The sequence below is a fragment of the Natator depressus genome, chromosome 1 (genome assembly GCF_965152275.1).
Source record: "Natator depressus isolate rNatDep1 chromosome 1, rNatDep2.hap1, whole genome shotgun sequence".
Classification (NCBI taxonomy): domain Eukaryota; kingdom Metazoa; phylum Chordata; order Testudines; family Cheloniidae; genus Natator; species Natator depressus.
In genome coordinates this window covers 174,252,496-174,276,918 of record NC_134234.1, presented here as the reverse complement: position 1 = coordinate 174,276,918, position 24,423 = coordinate 174,252,496, and the positions used below count along the sequence as shown (strand labels likewise).

At 41.2% G+C, this 24,423-nt stretch overlaps 1 protein-coding gene across 1 annotated transcript in view; it reads right to left on the bottom strand.

Annotated features, from left to right (window-relative positions):
• Nucleotides 1-24,423, bottom strand: part of SAMSN1 (SAM domain, SH3 domain and nuclear localization signals 1) — a 114,503-nt gene that overhangs the window by 49,133 nt on the left and 40,947 nt on the right. The window contains exons 6-9 of the mRNA XM_074946836.1: nucleotides 19,550-19,626; nucleotides 16,411-16,479; nucleotides 11,551-11,677; nucleotides 9,893-10,269 (exon numbers count right to left, since the gene is read on the bottom strand). Coding sequence (XP_074802937.1) covers nucleotides 9,893-10,269; nucleotides 11,551-11,677; nucleotides 16,411-16,479; nucleotides 19,550-19,626 — 650 coding nt within the window. The remainder of the gene's footprint in view (nucleotides 1-9,892; nucleotides 10,270-11,550; nucleotides 11,678-16,410; nucleotides 16,480-19,549; nucleotides 19,627-24,423) is intronic.

The window sequence follows — 24,423 nt, the reverse complement described above, 5'->3', positions numbered from 1 at the left end:
GACTTCTGGGTACTCTTCTGGCTCTGTCAATCTGTTTCTTCACTTCAGCAGGTAGGTATTGTAGTTGTAAGAATGCTTGATAGCGATCTTGCAGGTGTTTGTCTCTGTATGAGGGGCTGGAGCAAATGTGGTTGTATCGTAGAGCTTGGCTGTAGACAATGGATAATGTGGTGTGGTCTGGATGAAAGCTGGAGGCATGTAGGTAGGAATAGCGGTCAGTAGTTTTCCGGTATAGGGTGGTGTTTATGTGACCATTACTTATTAGCACCGTAGTGTCCAGGAAGTGGATCTCTTGTGTGGACTGGTCCAGGCTGAGGTTGATGGTGGGATGGAAATTGTTGAAATCATGGTGGAATTCCTCAAGGGCTTCTTTTCCATGGGTCCAGATGGTGAAGATGTCATCAATGTAGTGCAAGTAGAGTAGGCGCAGTAGGGGACGAGAGCTGAGGAAGCGTTGTTCTAAGTCAGCCATAAAAATGTTGGCATACTGTGGGGCCATGCGGGTACCCATAGCAGTGCCGCTGATTTGAAGGTATACATTGTCCCCAAATGTGAAATAGTTATGGGTGAGGACAAAGTCACAAAATTCAGCCACCATGTTTGCCGTGACATTATCGGGGATACTGTTCCTGATGGCTTGTAGTCCATCTTTGTGTGGAATGTTGGTGTAGAGGGCTTCTACATCCATAGTGGCCAGGATGGTGTTATCAGGAAGATCACCGATGGATTGTAGTTTCCTCAGGAAGTCAGTGGTGTCTCGAAGATAGCTGGGAGTGCTGGTAGCGGAGGGCCTGAGGAGGGAGTCTACATAGCCAGACAATCCTGCTATCAGGGTGCCAATGCCTGAGATGATGGGGTGTCCAGGATTTCCAGGTTTATGGATCTTGAGTAGCAGATAGAATACCCCAGGTTGGGGTTCCAGGGGTGTTTCTGTGCAGATTTGTTCTTGTGCTTTTTCAGGGAGTTTCTTGAGCAAATGGTGTAGTTTCTTTTGGTAACCCTCAGTGGGATCAGAGGGTAATGGCTTGTAGAAAGTGGTGTTGGAGAGCTGACTGAATGCATCCGATGAAGTGAGCTGTAGCTCATGAAAGCTTATGCTCAAATACATTTGTTAGTCTCTAAGGTGCCACAAGTACTCCTGTTCTTTTTACTGTAAATACAATCTCTTAATTATAATTCTATTTTAGCAGCACTAGCAATACAAAATTTCAAAGACATGGTCCTGGAATGTAAAAGAAAAGGTCCAGTCTCAGTCATTTACACACATATCTGCCATTAAAATTAATGGATAATGTGTCTAACTCCCCTAGGTGGCTCGGAAAATCTCAGGAAGGTATTTAAAAATACCCAAAACCATAAGGTGAGATACACCCTGGTGATGAGGGATGGGCGCCATGTCTTCCACATCCCCTAAATCTCACAGTGGGGTTGTGTGAGCAGCGTAACCACAGAGGGAGATGGGCCAACACAAATGGAGATGATGCAGCCTGGCCCATAATGACTAGGCAGAAAAGTGGCCAAAAATCACTGTACTGGAGATGTAGAGGGGACTCAGCAGATATTCAAGCCCCCGGGGCTTAGTAGTGTCTGCGGAGATGTGTTACAGTGTCACACCCATGGATCGTGGGGTGAGTTGCACCCTCCCCATTACCCACTTAGTTCCTGGCACAGAGCCTGAGTAAATTGGGCTTTTCGTGTTAAGTGGTGATTTGCACTCATTTTCTGTATTCTGCTGAAGCGAGCCAAAAAGCATTTATAAATTTACAGCTACTACATTTTCTTAAACAAACACACACCGATATGCAACAAAATCAAGGGCTGCAGATTTCAAAGCATTGGAAACATTAAAGCTATGTGAAACTCAGTAGTTTCTGTTTGCTGGGTTCATGCAGATCTTTGGTTTCAATTCTAATGGGTTCACCTTATTTTCTGATTCAAGTTTAAAGGAGCCCCGAACTCCAACCGAACCAGTCACAACTCCTGATTTTTCATCCTTTTAAGTATCCAAACCATGCAAATCCTGCACATTTCACAGGGAACTGACACCACATTTAGGCATAAATCAGGCCCATTCCCTCATAAGATTAGAACACCTTAATAACATTTCTGAGAGACCTAGGATGCGTTTTGAGTTTGGAACAAAATCCAAAAGCAGGCAAATTGTATGTGCCTTTGGATTGTGCAATAGACATTCTAGCCCATGTCACCTGCTCCCATCAGATCACCATCACACTCTACAGTCCAGGACATCATGAAGGCACTAGTCACTTAATTCTGTGGCTAGGACACAGGGTGAGACGCTGGGTTGAGGGAATGAGGAGGGCGATCATGAGGAATGGGGGAGTATAGCTAGGATTTTAGTGGATTTGAATAAAAAACAATTATCCTTATGAGTCTGTAGAGAGGCTTTAGTCAGGAATTAACAAAAACTAACTAGAGGGACAGTGGGATAGTTTCTACCCACAAACAACCCAGTCAAATAAGCATGGCACAAAAACACAACACACACACCTAACATCATCCTGACTGTTTTCTGTTGTAGCCCTGGCAACCACACTTCACCAGATTGTGCGTCTTTTAGCTGATTTGGGCAGAGACTGTGGGCCAGATTCTCAGCTGGTATAAATCAGCATAGCTCCTGTGAAATCACAGATTTACACCTCTTGAAAATCTGGCCCTTTTTCCTGTGTAGAGTTTAGCATGTTTTGGGTGCTATTGTAATAAAAATAAGTAATAGCCGCAGCTCAGAAATATTAGCTACTTCCTGAAATTGGGGTAACTACAGTTATTATAATAATACCCAGCTCTTTAGTTACCCAGTTTTAAAATGTGTATTTCAGAAAAGATCTTCTTAGATTTCCCAATATGTCAGGTATGTGCATGCCAATTAAGAATTCTAAATTTAATCTGGAATTCTTTTTGAAGCAATGTGCAGGCCTACAGCAATCAACAGGGATAAGAAGTAAAAAAACAAAAACAAAAAAAACCAACCAATTTGATGGCCCTGCACCTTATGAAAATGCACAGCCAAAAAACTATAAAGAAAAAAACACCACAGTTCTGCTCAGCAGAAAACACTAACTTGTCTGCAATGATGTAGACATCTTTCTCTTAAATGTCCCCTAGGCTTGAGACAGCCAAAAAGCAGAACTGGAAGCTTTCAACTTCCTAAAATAAATTTTGCAGCACAGTGCATATTCTTTTCTCCGTTCATTACTGGATGCCCTGCACCCGCTACAATGACCTGGAGGAGAATGATCACGTCATTGGTCACCACAAGACAGCCAGGGGCCAACATCAGAACTTAACTAATAGGTAGCACCTACAAGAACCATGATGATCAGGAACGGTAAGTATGCACTGTCGTAGTGTCAGTCCCAGGATATTAAGGAGACAAGAAGGGTAAGGTAATATCTTTTATTGGACCAACATCTGTTGGTGTTGACAAGCTTTCCAACTTACACAAAGCCCTTCTTCAGGTCTGGGACATGTACTTAGGCCTTGTCTACACTGCCACTTTACAGCGCTGAAACTTTCTCACTCAGGGGGTGAAAAAACACCCCCCTGAGCTATGGAAGTTTCAGCGCTGTAAAGTGGCAGTGTAGACAGTGCACCAGCGCTGGGGGCCACGCTCTGAGTGCTGGGAGCTACTCCCCTCGTGGGGGGTGAGTTTTATTACAGTGACTGGTGCCATGACGACACAGCCACGTTAAAGCGCCGCTGTGGCAGAGCTTTAACGTTGATCTTGAAGACTTACCCTGAGAGTGCAGCTAAATATAAGATGGAACAAATTGTTTAGCATAAGTAGTTAACACATATTTCAAGGGACCAATCAAGGTGAAGTGGCCAATTAACGCCTCTCCAGTCACAGGGGGGAAAAGGAGAAAATAAAGTTGGGGGGGGCAGGGGGGGAGATGGCACCCTGGTGTTTAGTGGGTTACAGATTGTTGTAATAAGCCATAAATCCAATGTCTCTCTTTAGTCCATGGTTTTTAGTGTCTAACAGAGTTATGAATTTAAGCTCCCAGGTTTGTCTTTTGAAAGTGTTGTGCAGGTTTCCTTTGAGGATGAGGACTGAGAAGTCAGATGCAGAGTGATCGCTTTGTGAAGTCTTCACCCATAGCTGATGTGGTGTCTTTGCCTTTTATCATTTTTCTGTGAGAGTTCATTTGAGAGTGTAGTGATTGTCTGGTTTCACCCACATAGTTGTTATTGGGGCATTTAGTACATCAGATGTTGTGATAGGTTTGTGTAGGACCCATGGATCTTGAAAGGTGTGTTGTGGGAGACACTGGTCATTGTAGCAGTAGTGATATGTAAACAGGTTTTGCATCAGGGACAACAGTGACAGACAGGGGACAATGCCAGAATGTGAGTAGAAAACTGGAGGAAGCAGCCAAGAACTTGCTGCAGGCAGTGTGTGTGAGTGTGTGTGTGTGTGTTGGGCGGGGGGGAGAGGAAGAGGGGAGGAAAGCCAGGAAGAAAAGCATGATGGCAGCTGAAGACTGGGAGAGCTAGGCCAAGGTAGTGGCTGTGAGCAGGGCTGAGAAGGAAAGCAGGTCAGCAGAGAAACAGCTGTGCAACTACATAGTATTGCTAACAAAGGCTCAGGACAGATGCTGGAAAGTGGCCGTGGTGACCAGTAGAACTGGTCCTGGGAGAAGAAAGGCCAGAGGTTGCCAGGGGTGCACAGGAGGGAAAGCAGCCTCAAACGTTGGGAAACCCAGTCTATAGTATAAGGGGAAAATGTATGAAGAAGCCTCCCTTCAAGTTAATCATAAAATAGTAACAATATCTATTTCTCATGTAGCACTTTTCATCTGTATATCTCAAAGTATATTACAAAGGAGATAATAATACTTAGCACTTATTTAGCACTTCCAGCTGTAGATCTCAAAGCACCTTGCAAAAGGGTGGATAAGCATTATTATTCTCATTTTGCAGGTGGGGAAAAATAAGCCACTGTTGTAATAACCGGGATCTCATACATTTACCCCAATTGTGGGAAAGTGAATAAAAAAACTTTCTAAAAGAGATTATGTGACTTATACAGCAGCTCAATGACACAGTAGGGAACAGAACTCAAATCTTCTACATCCCAGGACACTGTTTTACACAATGGACAGCACTGTCTTTCACAACAATGTACTTGGTATGTGTGACATTCTGTACTTCAAAGTAGCACCCCAGAACCGCCGTAGTCACTACTGGCATATAATTAGGATATGTTTTGTACAAAGTATGCCTTGTGAGGTATCATTTTAAAAGCACTGATCTGTTGAATATTAATATTCTGTGGGATTGTATGGTGCTGTCATTATACATCAGGCTACGAAATATTGACATATATATATTTCTGAAAAATGTTGTGAGATCAGGAATGCCCACAGGCCAGCCTTTCAGCTGCATCAAAGGAGCCACACAGGTGATTAACGGCTCATCAACACACAATCCACTGTCCTAGAAACTTCTTAGAGAAGGCATGTACACGTTGCGGGTGGACTAACCCATGTCACAGCAAATATCTTTCCAGCAAGCTGGAAGAAAGTATAATAGAGAAGTGATATCATCACTTGGCCTTACTCCTCCTCCCCCTCCCCTTCCCCTTTATCTCAGCACCCGGAAACACATCTGGAAGACAAAGAGTTTAAACTCGGGAAGTTTGGTCCCAGGCTGGAAAAGAGTCCCAGTCTGTGTATTGAGAAACTGTAACCTGCTTATACCATCTGTCAGGGTGAGAAAAGCTGTATAATTCAACTCTTGCTTAGACTAAGAGTTTAGGATTTAGAATGCATGTTTCTATTTTTATTTCCTAAGGTAACTAACTTTGACCTTTAAGCCTACCACTTATAATCACTTCAAATCTATCTTTCTGTAGTTAATAAATCTGTTTTATATTTTACCTAAAACAGTGTCTTTTGGTTGAAGTGCATGGGAAATCTCAGCTCAGTTTACAAAGGCTAGTGTGTGTCCTCTCCATATTGAGGGAGGGGCAGACTGGGTAATGAACTTATACTGGCCAGGCTTCTGACCAGTGCAAGATGATACAGTTCTGGAGTGCGGGACTGAGGAGTGGGGGGGATTGCCTGGCGTCTCTTTATTGTTGGTTCATGAGTGGCTGGGAGATCATTCATGTGACACAGTAGGGTATGTCCCTGCCTGTGGATGGCTGTGTAAGTGCAGTGCCTGCCAGAGGCTTGTAACTTGACATCAGCATCACAGTGTGAGGGCCAGCCCAGGTTGGTGGGATAGAGGGCTCAGCAGTCCCACAGTCCAGGTTTCACCCCAGGGACCCGGTCACAGTAGGCTAGCCACACAGCTGTCTGAAAACTTTTGGTATACCACAATACTCATGATAGCATCCCACATGATGATCCATTACAGTATCTTATAAAGGTTACCCATACAAGAATATATTAGTAGCGCAAGTGTGACATTAGAAGGATATACTTCAAAGAAATACCTGGGCTACTGTTTTGTCCAAGTCCAAGATCAAAATACTTCTATAAATAAATAGTATAATATATTTTGTAAAGCAATTATTTTATCCTGTATTGAATACAGTCTATGGGACTATGTTAAAAAATACCAAACAAAAAAACTTTTGTTTTTTTTAACAACTGGAGGTTAGCCCTAGTGCTATGATCACTGCTTTCCGGATGTGACACTTCTAAATACACTATTGCCCTGTCTGGAGAGCAAGATTTCAAAATTATAAATAGCACAAGAAGAGTTTCTAGTAATCCACAAAGTGTTCAGAAAAATCTAAGCCACAAACAATTGACATAGTCTTTTGCTGGTGGAATAGCTTGAGAAAGAGCGAGAGACCAAAAAAAAGGAACTACCACCCTCGTAAAGGTCAAGTGCTTATTAAACTGGCATCTGATCATTTTTCCACCCTGTTTTTCAGCTGACACTTAACATTACAGTATTTACTGCACGCAACACTACTTCAAAGTGTGTCGAGTAGAGAAATGAGTGTTACAGCCCAGTGTTAAAGTAGTTTCTGTGTCTATAGGTACCTTTTAATTTTTGCAATATACTATACTTTCGCTTAAGGAGGAAGGAATAATAGATTCTATGAATAACATCTTTCCAGGGACACACGCTGATATCAATAATTGCACACAGAAACCATCTGAGATTCCAAAAAGCTACAAAGGTGATGTGTTTTCCCCAGCAAAATTTTGCTCTATTTCCCATTATATTTTCAATGGGTAAACAATGCAGAAAAACACTCTGTGTCTAAGTTAACTCATGTGGAAGAGGCACAGATGGTGCTTTAGCTATAGACTGATAATGAAGCTATTCATCCATGTGGTTGTATATTACGTTGTTACAGAACTGAAATCTGAAAGTGCTCCGATGCTACATAATGAGCCTCCATAAGCCTTCATATAATAATAAAGCTGGAGACAGTACATGAGATCCTAGTTCTCTCTCTCTCTCCCTCTCTCTCTCTCTCTGACACCCACAGAGGAAAGAATCGGAGGAAGGCATGCTTCTACTATGGACTAAATTAGGAAGGACAGGGGAAAGTTTAGCTAGAGGAGTTTGAGGGGTTCCATGTGGTTGGGGTTTCTCTATGATTTAGTGGTTGTGAGAGAACTCAGTGGATAGAATGGGTCAGTGAGGTACAGATTTGCTGTGACAGCAGATGAGTACCCTTTGTAGTCAGTCCTAGAGTTGCTTATTCTGGCACCTAGTTGTAGCACTTTGAAGGCCATCTTAAAATGGCTGAGAAGATACAATAATGTTGTCATGCATTGGGGATGAGAAGAATTGGGAAGAGGGGCACTTAGTTTTGAAACTTGAGGTAGTGGGTAGGAAGAGACAATGCAGGAGAAGTACTCAGAAGAGAAAACCTGGAGTGAGTTAGTCTTGGTTCCACTCGGTTTTTTTGTTCATTATCTCTCAGGACGGCAGGGTGTCAGATTGAGATTCATGTCTGTCTTTCATGCTGACTAATGAGGCCACTATTTAATTAGGCACCAACCATTAATGATTTAAGTAAAGCTGAGGTCCCCAAGTTTGCATACATATCCAAGGCATTGTTGGATGACACTGCATCCAACCTAAAATGTAGGTGCTCTCCTGTCCCCAAACTAGCTCAGAGACAGCATGTCTATTTGAAACGAGTCCTGGAAACTTAGTCTTGCATGTAGAGTGTTCCCCTTCACCTCCTCTTGTCCCATTAAAGCAGGGCACAACCACATCTATTTTAGGACAATTAGTTCAGTCTGTCTGTTCCACCTCACACTTGACCAAAGGCAGGAGAATATTAGCCAAGCCAAGCCAATAAAATAAAAACTCCTTAACTATAAGTTGGGTTGAAGGCAATATTTTCAAATACACTATTTTTACTGTTATAGATAAATCAACATCAAAATTTCCCTCCACATCATCCCCTAAATCTGATCCCTTCACATGCAAAAGAGCCACTTCTGGAGTCTATTAATTCTTGAAAAGCAAAACCGAAAATCTAATCCTTGTAATCTTTTTCTGAGCCAGTTGATAGGATGCAGATGGAGAGAATGAGATGTCTCACTCTCTTCTATAATCTGAATCTAAAGAGTCTAAGCCCACAAAGATAAATTAAAATCAGGGAGAAAACTATTAATTAAGAAAGCAGATGGCTCAATAACAACCCCCCCGCAAAAACTGAAATCAAAAACAACTTTTGCTGGCACTTGACCTTGACCCTGGCTGAACAAATCTCACTGGGGTAAAGAATACCACCACCACCACAGTGTTTGTGTAAAAAGCTAGACAGGATTTTTTAAAAGGACACCGATGTTTCCAGGTATGTTCATATTAAGTGAGGCATGTCTACAGCATTCCCAACAAAAAATGTAGTAAAGAAAACCTCACATTGTCTTCAATATAATCCAAAACAAGGCTGAAGTCTTTGATCTAACATTTCAGTTACCTGGGTGTCCCTCTGGCCACTGCATCAGCGGATGGCAGCAGCAGCCTCTGCTCCCGCAGGGCTGTGTTCACTGCACATTGAGAACCAGACTCTACCCCGAGTACAATATGAGTAAATGGGCATGGTGCAGGGAGGGTTAGAGGCCACCGTCTGGTTCTTCCCAGCACCTCTTCCAGCAACTAGTAGCTCAGTAGATGCTAGCAGGGAACAATCCCCGCTCTGTGGAAAGTGCAGGTGCTGAAATGTGAGCAGTGAAGGGAAGGGAAGGCTCCCTGCACCATTCCATCCCCATGCAATACAGGCACACTCTGGGCCTTTGCAGCCTTAAACAACCCTTAAAACAATCTTTTTTAAAAAAAGCTTATTCCAAATGGAGATCAAACTCTGCATCTCTAGCATTGGCTGCATGAATCCCTGAGAGCCACAAAAGTTTCCTCAAAATCAGGTCCCTCCTGATACAAAGGGCACAAACATTACTCTGGCAATTGCACCGCTTGCTGATATTCCTCTGGATAGAATTCTGGAGCTCATTACAGTGACTGCTAAGGGCCTGACCCAAAGCCCATTAAGTCAATAGAAAGGCTCCCATTGACTTCAGTGGGCTTTGGATCACGCCGTATGAGAATGTCTGAAGAATCCAATATACTGTTGTACAGACATATAGCAAGATCCTAAGTTTAAACACCCTGGTAGATCACACGGTGGTGTAAAATATTCAAACACTACACCACTGGTATTTATGTTGTTGCAAGTTGTATATCCTGGACCAAATCCAAACTTGGTGTAAGTGGACTCAACTCAAATGGAGTTCAACTGTTCACATCAGATCTGAATTTGACCTTTTGAATTTCCCCCCTCATTATTTCGCTTTTGATAACCATGTGCTAAATTCAAGCGACTCTTAAATTGATGTTCAATAAGTTTCCACTGCTGACATATTTAATTGTAAAGGAAACCACTTACCCATGAATATGGAAGATCCACATCAGTGATGGAGCAAGTAAGATGCGGATGATGAGAACAACAAGTACAATTTTCCCACTTTTCTATTTTTGAGATCACGAAATCACATGGGCAGAGCTGATTATTGGGAAAGGGCTTCCAGTCACTCCATAGCTGAAATTCAGTTTCTGAATGGATGGAAATATTTCCTGTATTGCTCAATCTGGAAGTATAAGATCTTCCCAACGAAGCAGAAATAAAATCTGCTTTAGTCTCAGTTTTTTCCTTTCGCCTAGGATTGTCTTTCCAGACCTTCTTCTCCTGGGACTTGGTTAGTTTCATGCAGGAAATCAGTGCTTCCTCCTCCTCTTCAGAGAGACAGGAGTCTTGAGGTGGATCTTTAAAAATGTAAAAGGTTTTCTTTTTACAACCTGTTGCATTTGCAGTCAGAGTATTTGCTGTCATTTGAAATGCTGCCCAATGAGTTGTATATACTGAAAGCAATCAAAAACTCTGTAAACTCAAAGAATAATGGCAATTAGAGAGATGGAAAAGACTGATTAATAGGTTAATGACTCTGTCCAAAGCAGGATTTATTTTCCATTTGATAAAATGTCTTGCTGCTCCCTCAGAAGCCTGGAGAATTTTGCTGGTTCCAACAGGGCCATTATAATGGTAATTTCTGCATTGAATATGGTGACTTCATTATACAAACATCATTATGATGCAATACTCACACAATGTGTGAGTTTGGTTTAGGAGACAAATTGACAGAGACCGGAATATTTTCCTGAATAATTCACCTACTCATAGTCTATGCATGGAAATCTCAAAGTAGCTGCTGAACCCTGAATTTCCTCATGTGGTTTTACGGCATCACTGATCCAGCTGGGGCAGCAGTTCATTAAATGGTCTCAACTCATTTTGCTGGGATTAGTTTCAAAATAATCCTACACATAAATGCACCACATGTCCACACTGATGCTTGCACTTTAGACAAAGAACGGCTACACAACCTGATCGGTGATCTTGTGAAAGCACTTGAAAATAACCTGGGTTCAGCATCAGCTTTAGAATACCTGCTTGGCATCAACTTTGGGATACTCCAAGCAATCAGGTGTGTTGCAACAATAACCTACTTCTTGGGCCACAGATTGTTGTGTTCTCTAGCACCTCCTACTGCCATTGACTCAAGGACTGATAAACGTCATCTTTTCTTCTGTGCGTTTTGCCTTCTTCATGTAAATGTGAGATAAAGCTGTGAAACTTCATAAAAAACACAATGGCCCCAAGCTGGGTGTTCTACTCAGCTATTTAGGATAACCCCCACAACCCCTCTTCAGTTGCAGGAAACAGTATTTATTACTAAATATAAACAGATGCAATGGGAAATAATGTTCCACGTATCACCTTTGTTATGATATCATAGCAGTGCAGTGACATTTGGTATGGCATCTAAGGTGTGATACAGAGCATCTAGACTTTGAATGACATATCCATAAATGCACCATAGGTCTATGCTAATGCTTTCACTTTAGACAAAGAACGGCTACACAATCTGATCAGTGATCTGCTGAAAGCACTCAAAAATAGATCAAAGCAAGATAATTTATTGCTTTGTTCAGTAAAGTGACATTTTCCAAATGTATGCAAGTACACTAAAATGGCTCTTTACTTACTGAGAGGTATCAAAACATGTTTGACATCATCCATACTATGTATACTGGCTTTCTTGGTTCGGACCAATTTCTGCAATCGTTTTAATGTTCCCATTGATTCAGCTTTATAATCGTCTGATTCTGGAACCTAATTGAAACACAAAATAAAAATGAGAATAAGTAATAAACATTATAATGTACTACACGGGTGGTCTATTGTTTATTTTGAGAAGCAAGGAAGTTCAGCATCATAGTCAAGAACTTTGGATCAGTGAACAAGATGAGGATTAATCATCTCCGCAATGGCTTTGGAAGGTGACTCTCGAGTGGCAGGTTTGAGATCACATATGTGATGACAAGAGGGCAACTGGAGAAAAAACTTCACAGGAAAGCCAGGAGACCCATCAGCCCTAGATTCGTGCGCATGCTGCTCACCTTCGTGGATCCCATATATCAGAGCCCTTAAATTACATGTGATGATACCGAATGGTGTGGAAACTTCCACAAAACTGATGAATATCACCAGGCAAAAGCACTTGCTTTTGAAACCACAATTTAAGCAAGCATTTAAGGATGGGCTTAAAATCCTTCCCTATTCAGGGCAGCACTTAAACATGTGCTCAACTTTTAACACGTGCTTACATCTCAACTCTGTTGAGCCATTGGACTTGTGCTTAAGTGCTTTCCTGAATAGGGATGTTTCCCTAAAGTGGAGCCTTTCTTCTCTTCCTAGCTTAAATTCAAATCATCCAGACAATAAGACTTTTACTGGGCATTTTCCATCACCACAAAACAATTACAATACCCTATTAGGTACAAACAATCCTCCAGAAGTTTGGAGCTTGGGTTCCAAAGGCTTCTAGTATTAAGTAACATCTCTATGTGTGTAACTATTAGAGAGTTTGGATTTAAACAGTATTTATGAATATAAATGGCTATATTATTATATAATGTAGTCATAAAGTGGATCAAACATAGGGCATATAGAGAGCCAGGAACTCCTGAGTTCTAGTCCCAGCTGCAACATTGACTTTCTCTTTGGAGTTGGGTGCAGAAATTCCCTATTTCAGTAGCAAGCGAGCTGTTTCCATGGTCAAATGGCACCTGTGGTAACTGCCTTCCAGTGGGAACCAGCAAATAACTAAAAGGAGTAAACCTGAAAATCGTTATGTTTTGCAATGGTGGATTTTTGGCACAATGCTAACTATGATCTTCTAATTAAATGCACATTCTCTGCTGGTGTAAATGGATCTAGCTCCATTGACTTCAGTGGAGTGCCTCCCATTTACACCAGCAGAGAATTTAGTCTAATATATCAACACCTCTTCCATAATATTACAAATGATTAATTGCCGATGCTGATGTTATCAGCAAGTAATTCACAGACCTTATTGAACTCTCCCCACCAGTTAAGTCACACATTAAAGTTCCTTCCTGCTTCCTCATATGCATAATCCTCCACGCCAAGACAAAGACAGAAGAGGAGGTCGGGTCTGCATCATTTCTGCCAGCACAGTCTAATTAATGCACACAGTCTAATTAAGGTTACTTAAAAACTGAACTTGAGAGATTTGGCATGCCTTCAGCTCTGACTTTGGTGCAGGGAATGTAGGATGAGGCACTTACGCAGCACAAGCATCCACACGGTACAGAGTAGCATCCAACAATATCCATCATAAAGGAGGCACAACACACACTCATTTCCGATTTCAAAAATACTGCTCAATAGATCAACCTAACAATGCTTGTCAATAGAGATTTCCACACTTTGGATGTCAGCAGTTCAGATATTGGTGTGCTGAGCCCTGAAAGTGCTGCAAGCAGAAATAAACACTCAGTATATGTACAGCGGAAAGGCAAGTGGTGTTTTTAAGGAAGGTACTGCATTGTGACTTTGTTTCACTGCTGGAAAATAGTGGCCATTGGCAAACCCACAAAGTACTAAATCCCAAGAAAGTTCTAATCAAAGTTGATTTGCAACCTAAACTATAGCTCTTGCAGTGCACAAGTTGCATGGAGTTTATAAGAAATGGCCAGGGCTAAAGGACTGAAAAATATAATGGAGAAAAAGTTATAGACTAAATAGGCTCTTGAGATGTAATAGAATAGTAGAAATTGTGTTGAACCAAGGATAACTCAGAGAAACATTTAATCAGAACATTGTCTGAAAGATTAAAAGAGTTTCAGTATTTGTACATTCTATATAATTTAGGCATTAGAAGCCAGCTCCCTAGCACTGGACTTCAGTGGAACTATGCTGGCTTACTCCAGCTGAGAACCCAGCCCTAGAGCCTCTCATGATAAATACAGTGAGAAGTCAAAGACTTTGGACCTGAGTTCCCAGTGCAAGTCTTTGGCCGAATTCAAACACTTGGCAAGTTCTGAGTCAGATTTCAAAGCCCCACAGCTCAAGTATGTTCAGATTCAGGTTCTGGTTCACAACAGTGTAAAAATATGGAATTTAATTCTCTCACTGTCTGGGACCTCATGAATCTACTTTGCAAAGTATGTGCCAGAGGGAGTGTTAACACTGGTGTATGAGTGGAGAACTCTGATAAGCACTCACTTTGCACAGGCGTCAATGACTACACAAGGGCAGTGCAGAATCGGGCCCATGGATTTTTGATCTGGGGTTCTGATCTGGGATTTATGTTTAGGGGACAGCAAGATAAAATGGCACATAATCTACTCAGATAATTTTACTAATGGATAAAGTGCAATCCTCTTTTGTTTTGTTTTTTAAAAAGCACTTATTGGGGAGTGTCTAGTGTTAGTTAAATGTAATAATAAACAAAATAGCTATCTCGTATGGACACAGATAACCTTGTAATATCTATTAGTGGCAGGGGAGCTTTTAGAAGATCTGGAGTTTTGCTTTGACTAAGCATCCAAATCCAAATGTTTGGCTGCTTATCCTAACATAGCTGAATTGTCTCAGTCTCGAAATTACACTGAAGCTGAGTCCCTACCGCATTACTAGCTTGAATCTTGGCAGCATTCAAGCTCCAACCCATCACCCTGATGGACCAGCTAGCTTGATCTTTACTCAAGCTAGAGATTATTGCGTGTGCTCAGGTGTTGGGTGAGGAGTAAATCTCAAGTTATACCGGGAGTTAACTATGCTGCCGAAGCTCTGAATCTCACGAGAGTTGGCTATACTGTAAGATTTCTAGTTCTTACTTGTTCCAGATGAGTGGGCAAATATCACAAGACCAGCAGTCTCATGGCTGTTTTTTTAATAATTTCATTGTAACACTCAGCCACCACCACCAAGTAAAGGTGTGAAAAAAATGTTGAAGTTTTGATTCCAGTATAAGGCAAAGATTCTACTGGGTACTTATTTTAAGTAAGAATCAGTACCCCAGGCAGTCTCAGCTCAGGATTGCTGAGACAAGAACTACTTGTTCTACTGGCTTTGATGATAATGCAACCTGATCTTGAGGAAGTCTCTTTTCTCCATTTTCCCTCCCTAAAATGAGGATAATAGTTAACAGAGAGCACTGGGTGAGTACTGAAAAACAGTGTTCATGATCAGATGTTTGAATTCCAAACAGCTGTTCACTTCAACCACGTTTGGGACTCCTTTTAGTCACCGTTCCCAAATGTGCCTCAGAGTGAGTATTTGTTCGCACAAACATTGGGGAATGGCTTTTTCTCCCCACCAAAAATACCTCTGAGAAAGAGCCTTTATGCACACATGCATATTCATTATTCTCCAGTTTAACAAGTTCTAGTCATGCAGAAATACTATGTCATTTAGGTGAGCAATCACACACCACAAATAACAAGTAATGAATAGTCTAAGTAAACAACCCACCCATTAGCTGAATTTTACTTGCTACACAGTTTGAACACTAATGAATAACAAATTTAGAAACATTAAAAAGTCTATTCATGAAACATGTGTGAACAGAAAAGAGGGCTACATTTGGCCCAATAAATTATTCCCAACAAATACGGTGGACAGCTCTACTCCCAGAGCTGTTGGGAGGATTAATTTGGTGATATAACAGCATTTTGAATTAAAAGTGAACAGCACTATCAGCCAGATCCTAACACCCTCACTCACTCTTAGTAACACCTAATTTGGGGAGAAGCTATGTTGGTTTCAGTCAGATTACTTGTGAAGCATAGTACTTCTCAGCATGAATAAGCATGGCAGAATCTGGCCTGTGTGATTATTTTCTAAACTAGTTTGCAGGTCCCAAATAACTATGCAACTACATAGCAGTTATTAGCCTTGCAAAAATGCAAACTAAACATAACAAGACTGAATAAACCTGTCTTCCTGTCTGTAGTATTATTATCATCTTACTATGAGAAATATTTTTATAATATTTCTTTGGAAGGTATTGGTAGTTTCCAATGTCATTTCTAGATGGGCTATAAATACATGAATTCTATGCTGTGGTAAAACATTTGCTGCTGCATTTGTATGGTCGAACTGATTCGCAAAACATGTTGATTTTTTAAATCAAGAAAATTGGGTTAATTTAGTGCTCAGGAAAGTTACTACGGCAATGATGCAGGCAGTACTGAGAAACATTCTTTCACACATACCTGCTCATGAAACTCAACCCTGACCTTTCAGCAACCTTGCTATTTTAATCCTGGGCCTCAACCTACCATTTGGCCCAACTAAGCAGGGCTGATGGTGGGGGCAACAGATGTGTGGTTCCATGAGGAAAGAACACCTAACAGGAATTAGAAATTCTGTTTCCATAAAGGATATAATGACTGTCACTAATACTGTAGATCTGGAATGAGGGCTTTCAAAATTTTGGGATCTGAAATCCAGTGAAAGAAATCATAGTCAAACTATCCACTCTTGCAGAACACTCACATCTGAGGAAAAATACAAAAGTTCTCATCACAACTCACCATTTCACTGTTACTGGGCTCAGTCAGACCGTGAACTCGAGGTGGGATCCACTGTTCATAAGTCATCACCTTGACCATAAGGGAAAAAAACCCAATAGATAGTATATGAAAAAAACATGAATGTAACAGCAAGTGTTGTAAAACAGAACTGTGAGAGCTATGCAAGCTCTCCAAGCTGTACTGTGTGTGTATAAATACTGTATCCTGACACTTCAGCATTTTGGATCTGTCAGAAGGCAATTTGGCGTTGTGTTTATTTCATCGATTGTCTCAGAACTAAGATTATTTTCCCTTTCTGCCGATCACATGTTGGGTGCATCATTGCATATATGAGCAAATCTGGGGTTAGCCCACTGACCTAGTGACAGAGCTGTACATTGCCAGCTGGAATGCTCGGGTCTCGATTCTCCACTCTCCAGACTGTTAGGGGTTGGGAATGCTACAGAGCACCAGACTATTCTCAACAATGACTCCTCCAGCTGATGTAGGAATGGGACAAATAGATTCCCAAAGAGTGTCTCAGTCAGGCCTCCTTAGCTGGAAGGCTAGTGGGTGAGCATGAAGAACCTTGAGGATGTGAGTTTGAACAGGGTTAAAAATGCAGAAGGAGTGGAAGGATTCTCAGAGGTCTATGAAGTAAGAAAAGAACAGACCACATGCTTTTATCATGTGTCCATAAACGATTCCTCTGGTCATAATGTTCCCATGATAGGAACATCATGGAGAAAACACTGATGCAGTCCCTGGTGGGCAAGCCTGACAGTGCTTATAGCTTATCAGTGAAAGTAATGAATGCTAGCCTTCTTTTCTTCATGAATATGAATGACATTTTGAAGGTTGAATGCAACCTAAGAATTTATGTGAGAAATGAGGCATGAAACATTTTTGAAAATGTATTAGCCCAAAGACTATTACTTCATATTTTATATCCTTCCCAATATGCTACAACCACTTTGAGCCACCAAGTGAGTGCTGCCAGAGAAGAACAAACAAGCATAAGGATATGAAAATAAGTGCTGAGAGTAAAGCTTCCATGAGATACTCTTTATAGTAAGCTATAATTATTGCAGGGCCATTCATGCTGCTCAACCTCAAACTGTATTTCCCTTGCAAGCCACTTTTTTCAGGGCTTTACATGTAGTCCTGGAATAAAATCAGGCATCAAGCTGTATGCTGAGGAGGGGTTTAAGTTTTAAAAGCATTCAGAGAAGTTCATTAGATTATTTTTAAAGTTGAGAGAGAAATAATAAAATATTTGCTTATTCCATTCACCATTCCCATAATGTTGGGCTCTTCCAGTTCAGGTCCTGGACAGAAAGTGGAAGTGAAAAATTATGAGAACAACATTTCAGAGACCTAAAAAGGCAACTACATCAATTTTACCCTGAGCCTCACTCACTCTCACAGATGGCAGGGGTAATAAGCGTCCACTAAAAGTGTTCTTCTAAAAGAAATCCATAAAAAGGCCAATATTTTCAAAATCAGCCTCTGGAAAAAAAATCACATCTTGCAGGTCTCAAACTAGCATCAAAACTTAGAGGTGCTCAGCCCCTCCAGCTTCCTTTGAGAGATCAAAACAAAAATGGAGGCAGACCAATTAGAGGCTATTTTTAAAGTAGTTGGCCAGAGTTTTTTGTGGTGTTTCAAAGGCCTCGAGGAGACTCCTGGGCTCAAAGCAAAAATAAACCTTTTCTCTTGTTCTGATGCCTGAGAAGGAGCCCCTAGGAATCCATCCAGGAAGAAACAAGAGACACCGCTGTAGCTGCTCCTCTGCGGTAGGGGAACAGTACCATAGATCCCACAAACTGATGGGAACAAGAGGAGAGGGAGAATTGTGGAGCACACCCCAAATCCTGGAGCACTGATGAGGGATAGCAGAGACCAGGGAAGCTTCCTAATACTTAGCAGCAAGAGAGAGAGGAAGAGAACAGGAAGCCAAGAGAGAAACTAAGGGGGAAAGGAGCCAATCCCCTCACCCTCCATACCTGCTTTTTGTGGGAGCTGCTGGAATAAAGACCCACTCCCTCTGCCAACAATATTGCCACAGAAGGGGCTCTGAAGCCAGGACCAAAGCAGTTTTCCAGTCACCCATCTCCCTCTCCTTCCCATGGACACCTTGACTTCTACTCACTGTAATGTGTCATCTCTGATCTACCATGGGAGCTGAGCAGAGCACCTGCTCTGTGATATCTGACCTGCTCTTTGTACCTTCCCCGCTGCCCTCAGGGTGGGAGATTGCAACTAGGATGCTCTTTCCTTTTAAGAGTAGCATTCCAGAACCAACAGGACTGTTCCTTGTAGGGTTTACTCACAGTGGAGAAAGCTCACGTAGGAGCCTTCCAGTGTTTATTGTTGGCATTCAGATGCAGTACAGTGATGAAAAAAGAAATCTACTGAAATCGCAGGTTTGTAAGTTCTTGCTTATGTTACATGCTTTGGAATATTTTGGGCCAGATCCTCAAGCTTGTGCAAGCTGGCGTAATTCCATTGAAGTCAAGGGAGCTAAGCCAATGTACATCTAATGAGAGTCTGGCCCTTTAAGTGAAAACAATGGAAGGGAAATTCTTGGTTGGAAGTGAAATAAAAGTGGGGGAAAAACGTTCTTGTGAATCCTGAGCCAACACTAGCTATACCTATTCCTCCTGTGCTACTCTGCTTCTCACCTTGCACCAGCTGATGACAGGCCGTTAACTACTTTTATGTTATTATTATGCAGGCCCAAGGGTCAGACTTCCTTAATTGCTCATACTAGTGGGCTAATTAATGTAGTCTTATGAAGAGGAGTGTCAGGAGAGACAGTACATGTTTATATAAATTCAGAAAGCATTAGGACACATACACCAATGTGGAGTGTACCAGATTGTTCTAAGCACTTAGCACAGGTCTTGTCAGATAAAATTCCAATGTACTAATTTAACAGATACCTAGTCACTTTGAAAAACAAGTCTGTAAAGCATTAAAATGCATATGGTTTGCATAATGAAAGTGGTATGTAACACAAATCATCATCTGATTCTTCCTTGAAATTCTACTTCCCAAATACAGATGCACATCAATTATAAAATCAAATAGATATAGGAAATATGCTACTTCTGTGGACAGAGTATTAGATGCTGAATGGATAACATATTTCTTTTACCTGACATGTGGTTTCTTCTATCTTTTTTCCTTGCAGTAAGTGTATCCTACCAGCAATAGGAAAATCTTCATTGTGCTCTGGAAAAAGATAAGGCATTTACCTACATAATTAAGAGGAATTCCATAGTGTTACTTGTTTCCAGGCAATATAAAGTCTGAAACTCGCTAAATGTATTTAGCTATTTTTTGACCCTCCAAAGTTAATTTCACATCACTTAAATGCACACTTTATTGCATTATAAAGATGATTTGAAGACTAAAGAGGAAACTGGCAAAATAGCTTACATAAATAAAATCCATTAATGTTTGTTGTTTCGTGTGTACTTAACTCCTCAGTTTACTAATTCAGAAACCCTACCAAGCAGCATCAGTCACTATTTTGCAGCTTCAGAGTATGAAATATTTATACTGAAATTATTGACCTCAGTAAAAACGATTTTTGCAATCCAGGATCTATTTTTGCTTCGGACTGAAAGAAGTATTTTTAAAAGGCTGAACTTTCTACTTCGTTCTTTTCAGGGAGCCATGACATTTACATGGGAAGGCTATGAGCTTTGAGTTTAGTGATAGCCAATAGGTGAGCAGGTGATTTGTTTGAACAACTATGGCTTGAGCCTACTCTCATTGAAGTCAATGGAAAAGCTCCCACTGACTTTAATGGCTCAGGAGCAGGGTCCTAGGTGGTTGACTCCATTTTCACCGACAGTGGGATTAGGCTTTAAAAAAAACTTTATCATGGGGAAGAAAGACCCCAAAGTTTGTAAATGCTGGTGAGAATGTTTTGAGGATTTTTTGGTCTTTTCTTATGATAAGCTCTGTTCATTGTGGGCCAGAATTTGGCACATTTATTCCTGCTGAGTAGCATCTTACACAACAAGTACTCATTGACTGCAATGGGAGAATTCAGAGTAAGGGTGTCAGAATCTGGCCATGTCGGTTTAGAATCTAATTGTATTTTCCTGTGAGCCAAATAAGAGCTAGATCCTGCAAACACTCAAGTTTGTGACTGAGTTGAATGGGACCATTTCTGTGTATCAAGATACTCACATGTGCAAGTGAGGGCAAGATCAGAGCCTAAGAAAATAATGTGTGTGCTCACATGAGAGAAGATTTTTTGTGAACTGAGAAGACCTTAGGGACTGCACTTCTGACAATCAAGCCACTTACTCAAGCATATAAATGTGGATTTTGTGAGCCTCGCTTTAGGGATACATTTTGTAAATCACAGCCCATGATATTTTGTTTTACACGTAAGTACAGTTAAGTATTTTTCCGCATGTATCATTGCCTATGTAACTGATTTCCCGCCCTAAACAAAAGGTTTAACGGAACACATTATGTTTTGTCATACTTATTTTAACTTACCTACAAATAAAAAGCATCTAGCCCAAGATCTAGGTGCCTTGGGTAAAAAATAAAAAGTTCCATGCAAACCAGTTACAAATCCAGCAGCATGCCCGCGCCCATGAAGCCGAGATTAACCAACCCAAAGATAAGATCTTAAAAATAACCAGTACTTCTTGGAGATACTCAACCTCCATGTCCTTTAAGGCCCTGGGAAAATAGACAGGTAGGACATTAACTATTTCACTGATTACTAGCTTGCCATGATGTAAGCCAAAGGAAAGAGTAAGCTCCAAGGTAAAGGAGTTCACACAGAGAAATCCTGCTAGCAACTCCTCTATGGAAATTGAGATGGCTCAAGCTAAACGTGTGTTGGTTGCATATAGTGGATGACTTCTGGCTAGTGCTCTGCAAAAGTGGCTGCTTTGTTAGCAATGAGTGATGCAACAGGCAGGCAGAGTTGTAGTGCTTCAGAGTTCTGTGTTTGTCCAGTAGAAGCTTGACCACTAGCTTGCAGTCCTGAGCTCCAGGTGTCACACCAAACTACAGCCTTCCTGAAACCGGACCCACTTTCTTCAAACAAATGTACTCAGATTGCCCTGGCAAATTTATTGGGTTTTTTTTTTCCCCCTTAGAGATTTGGTGCACAATTTTTCAGCATTCCCTTTTAGGCCATGACATTTTAAAAGTTCACTTTTAGATTAAGCTTCAGGGCAACGGTTACTTTCTCTGTATGGTTATATATGCTCACACATATATGGTCAATAGTATAACTTGCTTTTCTCCCAATAATTTGTTCATCACGGGAAGGAGAGATCCCAAAGCTCATACAAGCTGGTAGAATGTTTTTCTGTAATCTTTTATAATAAACTCCATCTAAATGTTTGCAGGATCAAGGACGTAAATGGCTCATATGATGTAGCAATGTCTGCTGTGAACTCTTTGAAGTTAACAAAGAAAAATGGCAGTGCCAATTCAAGTGCCAATACTTTTGCCAGCTCTGATTAAAGTGTAGTTCTGCTCTGAAGTGACTTGGTAAAAATGGCATTCTCGGGTTCCACACTTGTAGGGTGACCAGATGTCCCGATTTTATAGGGACAGTTCCGATATTCAATACTTTTTCTTATATAGGCACCTATTACCCCCCACTTTCTGTCCTGATTTTTCACACTTTCTGTCTGGTCACCCTACACACTTGTGTCCCAATCATTTCCACATCAGATTTTCCTTAATTTAGAATATTTTTTTTTCTTAACTGGCAGCCCTCCGAAGGTCGGCTAAGATCTGAAAATCAGGCGGGGTACTCTCTGGCTCAGGTACCACTCCCATTAATCAAGATTCCTCAGGCCAAGTGACTTTGATGTGGCTGCACAGACATAAAGACAACAGGTGGCTCTGCAACTGGAACTAAGTAAATCAGTGTGTGGCTACACAAACCAGAAAAAAAATCCAGCTGCACTTCAAAAGATGTGTGTTCTGTGGCGCCCTCAGTGATAAATACGGGAAAATCTTACTTTGTTATTACTACTATCATTATTCTGAGTAAGCAGAAAGGTTAAATACACAGAGGATGGAGATCTGCCAAATGAGAAGATGCTATTTTTACATAGTTACTTTGGGAAGCTGAATCACACATTAAACAAAGGACTATTGGGTGCATACAATGAATTCAATTTAGGCCAAAAAAATATATCATCACTTGACATCAACAACAACAAAAAAAGCCATCAGTAGTAACAAGTGTTAGATAGTCCCCAGCCAGTACCCCATTTCACCGTTGTAAAATCTATAATCAAAGCATCGCCAGATCTGACCTGTACACACAGACTGACCTGTTCAGTTCACTGAATACACCAAATGCACACTTGTTTTGGCAAGAAACATATATATGCCTCACGGCAATTTGTGTAAATGTACCTACTGCTCTGGTTTGGTAGTATGTTAGACTCACTTTGTCTTGGAGTAAATGACTGCACAAAACACAGGGCAAAGGAGGATCAGAACCATTAGCTCTGAGAGGTGGGAACTTCTTCCATTTTCTCAGTGTTTTTTTCTCTGATGCTAGTAATGACATTTTGAATGGCAACATTATTAACTGTTACAATGATGATCATTTTAGGAGAAGCAGCCAGTGAGCCTAGCATGTGAACAGCCTAGTTGAGAATACCCCTGCTACCTGATCTCTGATATTCATGTACATGTATTCATTCCTCTGCTCATCACAAAAGCATAGTTTGCTTGTCACATTCCTTGCCAAGATCCTCCTTTAAAGGCTACTTTAGTATTTCTATAAAACCTGTTTCCCCATTGTGACATTCTACACCCTGGGGGAGCATACTGTAACCCCCATATTCCTCATTTTCGTACGTTCATGATCTTACATATAAAGCATGCCTTGTAAGGTATATGGGGAAATGTTATGATCTGCTGAAAGTCATTTATCTATTCACATATGGGTATCATTAATGCATATGAAGTTATGAGAATTGTGTTGTATGGTGGTCATTAAAACATGCTGTAAGTTGGGGAATCAGCCAGATATTAGCTTCCCAGAGGCAAGAGTAAGGAAAGTAACCAACATCCGGGTGGGGTGTCAAACAACCCATCAATAGCCATTGTCCAGCAAGGGAGCTACAATGAAATGACTCACCTGCACGAGGCCACACCAGGGGAATTGCTCAACCTTGCTTGGAGAGACTCAGCAATGCCCCCCAGACATGCCTGGACTTGTGCTCCCCAAGCACATGGACTGAGGGTATAAAACAGACAGAGTGGACACATACTGGGCAAGAAGAAGAAGACAAGACTCCAACAGAGGAGATTGGCCCAGGTTTAAGGAACAAACCTGTATATTAAGGACTACAATATCCAGTGTGGTGAGAAAAACTGCTTAATCTAGATGTTGCCCAGTCTAATAGGATTGAGAGTTTAGACTGCATGCTTATATTTTATTTTATTTTGGTAACCACTCTGACTTTTTGCCTATCACTTAATATCTATCTTTGTAGTTAATAAATTTGTTTGTTTATTCTACCTGAAGCAGTGTGTTTGGTTTAAAGCATGTCAGAGACTCCCCTTGGGATAACAAGCCTAGTACATATCAATTTCTTTGTTAAAATGATGAACACATATAAGCTTACAGTGTCCAGCGGGCATAACTGGACACTGCAAGACAGAGGTTCCTAGGATTGTGTCTGGGACCGGAGATATTGGCTAGTATCATTTGGTTGCACAATCTAAGGAACAGCTTACATGCCAGAGGCTGTGCGTGAACAGCCCAGGAGTGAGGGTTCTCATAACAGAGCAGGGTAAGACTGGATTCCAGAGTCAAGGATTGGAGTGACCTAGCAGATCACTGGTCCAGATAACACTAGAGGGGAACATCAAACGCATTTTGTAGAAAGGAGAAACAAAAACTGCATAAGCATTGAGCAACTATATCATAAGAATGGCCATACTGGATCAGATCAGTGGTTCATCTATCTCAGTAGCTTGTTTTCCAACAGTGGCCAAAGCCAGATACTTCAGAGG